The 9937-nt window shown below is 43.8% G+C and overlaps 1 protein-coding gene across 1 annotated transcript; it reads right to left on the reverse strand.

Annotated features, from left to right (window-relative positions):
• Positions 1 to 1154: 1154 nt before the first annotated feature.
• FASLG (Fas ligand) lies at positions 1155 to 9182 on the reverse strand. The gene is given in 5 exon segments (XM_035010787.1): positions 1155 to 1944; positions 3195 to 3251; positions 8029 to 8074; positions 8647 to 8823; positions 8825 to 9182. Coding segments are annotated over 5 exon segments (846 nt in total). The 5' UTR covers positions 8996 to 9182; the 3' UTR covers positions 1155 to 1549.
• Positions 9183 to 9937: the final 755 nt, after the last annotated feature.

The following is a 9937-nucleotide window of genomic DNA, read 5'->3' on the forward strand; positions in this document are numbered from 1 at the left end:
TTTTAACAAAGACTTTATCAAATTGTAAAGGAAATACCATAATTTTTAAACAAAGACAAAGTCTAGGGGGAGGCTATGGTAGTGAGTAGTCGAAAAAAAAAGAAAAGGTCATTGTGAGGGAAGAACAGGAGTATCTAAGAAACCAGGTGTTTGGATGGATGCCTCAGGTCAGTGGTTCCTTCTGGAGCAAGAAGTGCCTCTCATAGAGTGGCTTCTTAAAATGATAGATGCCATGTACCAGATACTTTACATACATATCAGTCATTTTTGTCCAAGAGAAGTCAAGTGACTCACCCAGTGATTGCATTTAGAAAGTAGAGGAGCAAAGATTCAAGTTCAGGTTTTTCAGTCCAAAGTCTGTGCCCTTTCCACTATGCTATGGCTCTGCTCCTAGAGGAGCCTGGGGGAAGTTGTCATCAAACCTGTTGAAAGTTGGGTGAGCTTAGCATTGGCAATAATATAGGTAATAAAAACTCTGGATAATGGAAAGAGACTGGGGGAGAGATGTGTCTGGCAATGATAGATAGGCATCACAGTTCTCACTCCAGTGAATTCTTCTTAACGTGGCCTTAAGGCAAAATGAGTGAAGAAGCCATGGAGGAAAGAAATAATAAGGAAAAAAATCCCCAAATTTTAGTGATTTCCAAAAAATACATTCATAATGTTGACCTGTATTCTAAAATATAATTTTTATTACACATATTCTTTTTATTAAAATACACAAAATGTATATAAATACTGATTATATTATAGGAAAACAGCATCAACAGCTGACAGTTAAAGAGTCTTGAGGACTATTTTGAGGACAACTGAGTCAGTTGCCAAGAAGTATTCAAAATCTACCACTAAATGCAACCCATGTTTTCCTAACATGTCCTTCACAATCTCCACATTGTCTCTTCTTACGTAACTCTTCTAGTCACATGCATGTGAGCGCACATGCACACACACACACACACACCTAAAATTGCACTGGAAATATACACGCTGTTTGGGGAATGGAGCAACTTCCCAAAAGATCCCCCTTACTTCTCTCTTACCATCTCCTGGTAGCACAAGCTCTGCCTTTGGAAGTAAACATGCTTCCAATGGGACACTGGCCTGTGGCCTCTTTAGCTTATCATGCAAGCCTAGTCCTCTTTTTCCATCCCTTATACACTCATGTCACATCCATATATCTGAAAGACAGCCTCGCCTGAGGTAGATAGTAGACCCACCCCAAGAGGTGAGTTAACAGGTGTCCTTTTCAATGTGCCAAAATGCTTTTGGACACTTAAAATGAGTGTAGAACACTCTGGTAGCTGCTTCTTCCTGCCTCTGCATCTTCACATGGCAGCCCAGAGTCTCAAGTTCTTCAGTCATATTCCCCCTCCTGTCTGGCTCATGAGGTGAGGAAGTATAGACCTGCTGGACACTGTGGTCTCTAGATACTCTTGGCTCATGTCTTCTCACTTGACCTCAAGTGGGCTTAAGAAGACTCTCATTCAAGACCATATTTTCAGTGCCTGTAACAGGGAACCATATGGAGAGAATTCCCAAAGTGCTTTTCTTAGAGCTTATATAAGCCAAAAAATGTCTTAGATTCCTCAAAACTGACCAAAGACAGTTCAGATACATTGACATATAAATGGTCAGCGCTGGTGAGATTGAATACCGCCCCCAGGTAGCTGCTGCGGGCCCACATCTGGCCAGTAGTGCAGTAGTTCATGATCTTCCCCTCCATCAGCACCAGATCCTGGGGATACTTAGAGTTCCTCATATAGACCTTGTGGCTCAGGGGCTTGTTGTTGCAGGACTGGCCCCTGAAGTACACCTTGGAATACACAAAGTACAACCCAGTATCATTGATCACAAGGCCACCCTTCTTATACTTCACCCCAGAGAGAAGGGCAATTCCATATGTGTCTTCCCATTCCAGAGGGATGGATCTTGAGTTGGGCTTGCCTGAAATCAAACCAGAGAGGAGCTTTCAGCCAGGAATGCTCATGCACCCAACAAATGAAGCTTCCAAGGCAAAACTGTGGGCCTTTCCTTGAGCAAATAACCAAAATGACATAGCCCATACAGACCTGGCTAATGGATCAGACTCGATCCATCACTGAATTCCTGCAACACCTCTATCAAATTGCTTGCCTCAATTTTATCATCTACACGACTGGGACAATAATATATATCCTAATCAATTACAATGAGACATTATTGAGATTATTTTAGTTCTCTGGAGCAGAGATTCTATGATCTTCAGAACTAACACCAAAACTTCTAGGTTTTGAGGTCTCTCTATGAGGAAAAAAGTGAAACCCAAGGAAATTCTAAAGTTGGGAAGAACCTTAGGGATCATGTGGTTCACTCCTCACCTATACTAAAGAGTCTTCAGTACCCCCACTTTGGGCTAAAATCCTCTTTCTTTTATGTCCCCACAGCAGTATATTCATACCTTAAGCAGAGAACACTCTCCAGTACTGAAATTATCACTTATGTACCTGTATTTCCCTATTAGATTTTAAGTTCCTTGAAGGCAGGAACCACGTATTATTAATCTACATGTCCCCAAGGCTCGGCACACAACATGTGTTCAATAAATATCTGGTGATCCAAACTGGATCATTCTACAGCCTCTGCCTAAATAATTCCAGGGACAGTGGCATACCACTTTCTGTGATACTTATCCACTTTGCAGATATTCATGGACTGTACCCTGGGAATGCTCACACCACATTGCTTTCAAATCACTTCACTCCACCAGTTGGCCACATGCAGGAAGGCCACCAGTGCCAGGACTGGACCCTTCTTCTCACTCCTCCATCTACTCTTGTGCAAAGCAGAGTGAAGCTCTTCCAGAAAACCAGAAAAGCACTGACTAAAATAATTCATCACTCCCTACCTTTCCAGATCTCACCTCTTGAACCCATGCCCCAAATCCTCTAAGGGTCTTTGGAATGATTGAAAAAAGTGAGCTCCTCCTGGGTGGGGGTCATGTCATAATCAGCTCCATTTTGCCCGTTCAGAACATGGCCTAGACTAGCACAGGGGCTCAGTCTGGGTGTGAGGTTGACTTGACTAGAAAGATGGGAATATTCTTGGGTGTCAAATACTGTCACCAGAAAGTAGCAACTCTCTCTGAGCACAGTACCCAACCAGCTACTCTTTCTTCAAAGGCTTTCCCAAGCCCCATGTACCTTCCAGATACAGACCTGTTAAATGGGCCACTTTTCTCAGCTCCTTTTTTTCAGAGGGTGGATTGGGTTGACCTGTATCATAGAGAGATGAAAGATATACGTAAAAATGAGATACCAACTATTCTTTTGTTGGGACTCTCAACTGGGCATTTAAATAAAAGTGATTTTTTTAAAAACATAAATGACAACTGTCTAACATATACTAATCATTCAAGTCCAGATGGTAGAACTCACAGCAACATATACTTCAGAATCAAAGAGGTAAAAAATAAACCAAATTGAGATAGACATATGCACAATTATGTCACAAAAGAACAATAAAAAGGTTGATTGATAAAGAGCTATCATATCAGTTACTGCATTTGAACTTGCCACAGTCCTTTGAGATAGAGATTATTGTCCCACCTTATAGACAGCTAAATGAGCTTAGAAGTTGGGTGACTTGTCCAAGAAGACCCAGCTACTCAATGTCAGAATAGGATGGACACTCAAGTCTCCTGGCTTCAAATGAGGGTTTTTTCTACTCCAGTTCAGCTGCCTCTAGGACTCCACAGGACAGAGGCCAAAGAAGACTATGATTTCACCTCCTGGCCCCTAGGTCTTCCCCTCAATGGCATTCAACCATCTGCCCAAATTAATCATCCTCAGATCTCAAATGCCTTGAATAGCTCCCCATTGAATGTATACTTGTGTAAAAGTTTCCCCAGCCACATGATCTCTGCCTGTCTGTTCAGCCTCACCTCCTCTGCTTGCTCATGTCAGCCAAGGCTGCACAATACTAGTTCTGATGTAACCTGAACACACCCAGCTTCCAGCCCCCATGCCTTTGCTCATGCTGTTAATCTGCCCAGAATGCCCTCCAAACAGATCTTTGTGGCAAATTCCTATCAACCCCATACACACCACCTGCAATACCTCTTTCTTGGGGAAACCCTCCCAGGACTTTTTAATCGAATATGGTTTTTCCCTCCTTTGAAACCTAGAATCACTTTGCCTTTACCTCTTTTGTCAGTTCTGGCTCCCCATTTCTGTGGTAACTGTATAGCTTGCTTTATCCCCCCCAAATAAATGGCAAATTTCCTACTATCTGTTTAATCCACAAGAGTATTTAACTCAGTTTCTAACCCAGGACATGGGACCAGTAAATATTTGCTAAATTAAATTGGAGGCGTTAAAATAGGCAATAGCTCCCAAAGTAGACATTATTTCTCTGACTTCAAATATTTTAACCAAAGAGATCCACCACTTAGCTAATGAATTCAGCTAAGACATTTAAGAAAGATTCACAGAAAAGCCCTCATCCACATCAAGCTCATTGCAATTAGCCTGCAAACCTCCCCTGTGGCGTGAGCTTGCCGCCGTCAGCTGAGAGCATGACCTGAACAATCATGACCTCTCTAGCCACCCAAGATCACCCACCATGAATGAGGTGTTAGCGAACAGGAAAGGCAAAACTGAGTCTCCTCTACATTCCTATACCACAAACCATCTGTGCAACTCGTCTGGCATTCAGCCATGTACTGACAGGAAATGGAACAGAGAACCACAGGTTGCGTATCGTTCTATCCCTCGCAGAGCCTTGCACAGTGTGATTCTCACAGAGGGTCCTCAGTAAAAATATCTGCTGGATAAATGCTGAAATAAACTGGAAATAGATACTACACTTTGGTGATCAATGTTTCCTACCCCCAGGGCCTTTGCACATGCCATTCTCACTGCTGGAATGTTCTCCCCTATCCTCCCACACCACCCCACACACACGCACGCACACACAACACCTCCTTAGAAGGGACTTTCCAGACCACTCTATCTTACATCCCGCTTAGTACAATTTGAAATTATATTGTCTGCTTGCTTGCTTTTGTTTACCCTTTCCTGCATGCTAAAAGCTCCCTAAGGGCAGGACCCTTGTCTCTCTTGTTCTCAGTCATCACCAACACTCAGCACCCAGCCCAGGACATAAGAAGCACTCCAAGAACATTTGTGAATGAATAAAAGATTTAATGAGTTAACTGTGGAAAAATGGAAAATGAAAAAGGAGCAAATAAATTTGTTTAAATAATCTATGATAGTACATCCCAGAGAAAATTGCTGTTAATTTGTTGAAGTATAAACCCTTCTAATTCTTTACTAAGAATATAAAAATATGCACATACACTTATATAGTCAATTTATACTAAGCATACTGTTTTATAACTTGTCTTTTTTATCTAACAATATAGAACACACAATCTCCATGGCCTTAAATGTAATTATATGGATTTCATTTGCTGCATATGATGCCCTCTGAATATACCATGATGTATTTAATCTCCTGTTAAGAGGCATTTAGATTTCTTCCGACTTGTTTATTATAAATAGCCTTATAAGAAAATGATGAACACCCTTATTTATGAGTTTTTGGGTATACCTCTGATTATCTTATTAAGATAAACTCTTAGTGATGAGATTACATGGTAAATTAACACTTTTTATTTTAAAGATTTTATTTATTTGGCAGAGAGAGAGAGTGTGTGAGCATAAGAGGGAGGGGCAGCAGGCAGAGGGAGAGGGAGAAGCAGGTTCCGCAGGCTCCAGAGGCTCCCCTAGGAGCAGGGAGCCCAGTGTGGGGCTCCATAAGGGACTCAATATGGGGCTCAATCCCAGTACCGTGGGATCACAACTTGAGCCGAAGGCAGATGCTTAACCAACTGAGCCACCCAGGCGCCCCGGTAAATTAACACTTTTAATCCTTTGGTACATTTTTTCCAACTGGTCTTCAGAAAAGGTATAGCAATTTACATGTTCCCTGGCTGTCAACTAATGTTTAAGCAAAATTTTTCTCTCACATTTTTGCCAATCTGTTTTTTTTTTTTAATCTTTACTAACGGGATGAATGAAAATGGATATCCCCTTGTTTTGATTTGCATCTCTTTTCCTATTAATAAAGTTGCTACTTTGTTCTCCATGGGGAGATTCATCAATCTCTGGTCCATCTGGGTTGATAAGAAGATACTTGTTTACTGGAAGAGGTAGACCTGACTCATCTGTTCACTTGACTTTTAATTGCTAAAATGACCCCAGAGAGTGGGTAAAAGATGAGTAATTAGGGACCTGTTTCACCAGCCACATTCCACTGATTTTCAAAGCTATTTTATTTTAGAAATCCTCCTAAGGTTTTATTTTTCTAACAAGTATTTCTACCCTGCTTGAATACATCTGGACTTTCTAACACTTAGGGACTTGGACCTAGAACTAGAGACCAGAGCATCCAAGGGATGGCTCCTACAGAGCTTAGATTCTGGAGCAGGAGGGTGACTTGGGTCACCTACAATAGGCACATAAGAAAAACTGGAACAGGCTCCCCCACAATGGATGGCCAGTGCTGTCTTCTGTTTTCTTCCCAAGATTTACCTATTGTCTTTGCAGAGGCATCTTGCTGCTCATCTTTATTTCGCATTCCATGGACATCATAGACAGATAGAAATTTCCCTATTTCATAGGGCACCAGTCTACATGCTGGAAAGCCCTGTAGGCAACAAAGCACCAGGAGCCTGTGCTCCTTCTAGCCCCAGTTCCACACCCGCAGTTTGGGGCATATCCCCTAATCTGTCTGGTATTCTGTTTCTCTTCCAAAAAGTGAGGTGACTGAACCAGATTTGCTCCAAGCTCCCTTCCAACTCTTACCAAATCCAAAGTTCGGTGAATCTCAGTTGAATGAACCAGAGGATCCTAAATCTACCTGACCATAGTTTCCAAACTATGTCCTGAAACTTCACACGAGGTCAGTGTTCAACATTTTCATCTTCTCCCTAGTCCTGAATCTCATAAAAGGGCTTTCTTTTATTATTGAAGGTAGCTCATGATTGCCTTTGTGGGGGAAGCTGGAGTAGCCCTTGAGAAATGGCTAAGGTCTTCCCCCCAAGACTGCCAGTGAGTGCAAAAGAACGACCTTAATGTGGATGATTAATTGCATACTTTTTAAAAGCTTAAAGGGGCACCTGGGTGGCACAGTCAGTTAAACATCTGATTCTTGATTTCGGCTCAGGTCATGATCTCAGGATCGTGAGATGGAGCCCTGCATCGGGCTCTGTGCTGGGCATGGAACACACTTAAGATTCTCTCCCTCCCTCTCCCTCTGCCCCTCCCCCTCAAATAAATAAATAAATAAATAAATAAATAAATAAATAAATAAAAGCTTAAATATATCCTAGAAAAATTTTTTAACTAAAGCTTGACTCTTGAGTAATCTCTCAGAGAGTTTAAAGAAGAGACGACTTTTCCCGGAAACATCTGTCTTTGTCCCCTACACGCATCTCCCTGGGAGTTACAGCCACTGCCCTGTTCATGGACCCCAGGAGGCCTGAGGAAGGGACAGGCCTGGAGCCAGCCGTATATGTGTTGTCTCTTTCCAAAGTCGAATGGAAATTATTTGAATTGTGTGCAGTACTCAGTTACACTGATTTTGAATGATTAAATTCACTTCGATGTTAGGGCAGCTCAAGGAACGAAAATAAGCAAAGATTCCGAATTAGCCAGGATTTCTTTTGTAGTATACATGTGTCCAAGAATGGGATGGAATTCAAGGCATTCAACCAACATGGTTCAGCAATGAGGACTGTCTTTAGAAACTCAATATACATGCATAAAAAGACTCACCTAGGGCGCCTGGGTGGCTCAGTTGGTTAAGCGACTGCCTTCGGCTCAGGTCATGATCCTGGAGTCCCGGGATCGAGTCCCGCATCGGGCTCCCTGCTCAGCAGGGAGTCTGCTTCTCCCTCTGACCCTCCCCCCTCTCATGCTCTCTCTATCTCATTCTCTCTCTCAAATAAATAAATAAAATCTTTAAAAAAAAAAAAAAAAGACTCACCTATTTGCTTCTCCAAAGATGATGCTCTAGGACTTTGGCTGGTGGACTGGCAAAAGAGAGAGAGAAAAAAAAAGATGCATAATAAATATGAAGTTCTTTAAGCTAGAGGGGGCAAAGTTGTCAAACAAACCAAATAAACCTGAGAAGGAAATCTCCATACCTCAGAACCTCTCCTAACTCAGACTCTGGCCATGCAATCATGTCTCACCATGCCCCAGTTTTGTGATTTGGAATAGTTCTAATATTTTTAAGCATTTTCAAGGAAATTTAGTTTGCTCATTTAAACAAATTCACTTCTAAGCAAGACTCCAAATTCCTTTTCTTTCTTGAATCACTAACCTCTAGTAGGGGTTCAGCAGGCGGCCTTGCCAACCGAGAAAAGAAGAATTGTTAAGTGCCCGTCCTATCTGGGCCCTGATCCTCTACAAGAGAGCAAATACCCCCTTGACTCATTTGAGCCTCCGTTTCTCTGCCTCTGGAATAGAACGACTAGAATGATCCATTTCTGAGACAGGAGAAAAAAAGGACTAGAAAATACTTTGCAAGCGAGGCCACGGCCCCTCTGGGCCTCGGCATCCCTGGGGCCTCCGCTACAGCAGAGCGGCTACACTAGCTTACCTCTCTGAGTTCAGCCAGCTCCTTTTGTAGGTGGAAGAGCTGAAACATCCCCAGCCCCAGCCCCACCAGGGCTGCCAGAACCATGAAAAACATCACAAGGAGACACAGGCCTGTGTTGTGGTCCCTCCGCGTCTTCAGCGGCCGCAGCGGCAGCCGAGCTAAGGGCTCCGGCGGTGGTAGTGTTGGGGGTGTTGGGGGGGGGCGGCGGCGGCGGCGGCCTCCTCGGCCCAGGCCTTCCCGGCACGGAGGACGGACACGGGAGGACCGAGCCCGGAGAGGCCCAGGGAGAGCTAGCGCTGCTGTCCACCCAGTAGATTTGGGGGTACGGGTAACTGAAGGGCTGCTGCATGGCAGCCGGTTCCTCGGGCTAGCCCCCAGCGAAGGTGTCAGGGCCAAGGCCGACACCGCTGTTTTTCTGGCTGCTCGAGAGAAGACAAGCCGGCTCTCCCTTTATAGAGTTTCCATCGCCAAGGGAAACACCTCTCTTTCGTCCTCTCTTTCCTTCTCTCTTTCTGCTTCTCAAAGAGACACCCACTCACTTTGCATCTGAAGCTGAGAAGCCTCAAAGACAAGACGCTCAGAGCAAACCCCGGGAAGTTTCCGCCCACAATTTTCTGATGAAAGCCTGCAGGGCTGATAACGCTGGTGGGGTCGCCTGATTTTTTTCAGGCCCTGCGAGCGCGGGGAGCGCTGGGCGCAGGTGTCCAGGCCCTGGGGGGCAAGACTATGGAGTCGCGTCCACATCTTACCTTTTGCATGAGGCAATCAATCCCTTGCTGCTATCCTTTGCCCACACCCAAGTACTATTTACCCTTAACACTGCAAAGCACTATAATTTATGGGGTAGAAATCTGCCCCACCCCCTCTCCAGGGATTAGATCAGAGGTTGCAAACCAGTGGCTGATATGCCCTATGGAACCCATGGACCTCACTATGTTTTTTCTCTTCTCTGTTGCCCCCTTTTAAAATGGGGATAGTCCACATTAAAATATATTTATTTTATCATGTTTTTGAAACATTAGAATCCTGGACACCCTAGAGGCCAGCCCAACCCCTGCAGCCGAGCTGCCCCACCCTGCACTGTGCCTCACACACCAGGTCCTCCCGCGATGGCCCTCTGGTCCCTGAAGGCCTTTGGTTGCAGCCTGTGATGTGGTTGTCGTGTGTAACACATGGTGTTCAGTTAAATTTGAATTTCACATAAAGAAATCATTTCTAGGATAAGTGTCCTAAACATCATGTGGAACATGCTAAAAAGTTATTTGTCATTTATCTGACATTCAAATTTAAC

The sequence above is a fragment of the Mirounga leonina genome, unplaced genomic scaffold, assembly GCF_011800145.1.
Source record: "Mirounga leonina isolate KUSES-001 unplaced genomic scaffold, KU_Mleo_1.0 Mir_154, whole genome shotgun sequence".
Classification (NCBI taxonomy): Eukaryota; Metazoa; Chordata; class Mammalia; order Carnivora; family Phocidae; genus Mirounga; species Mirounga leonina.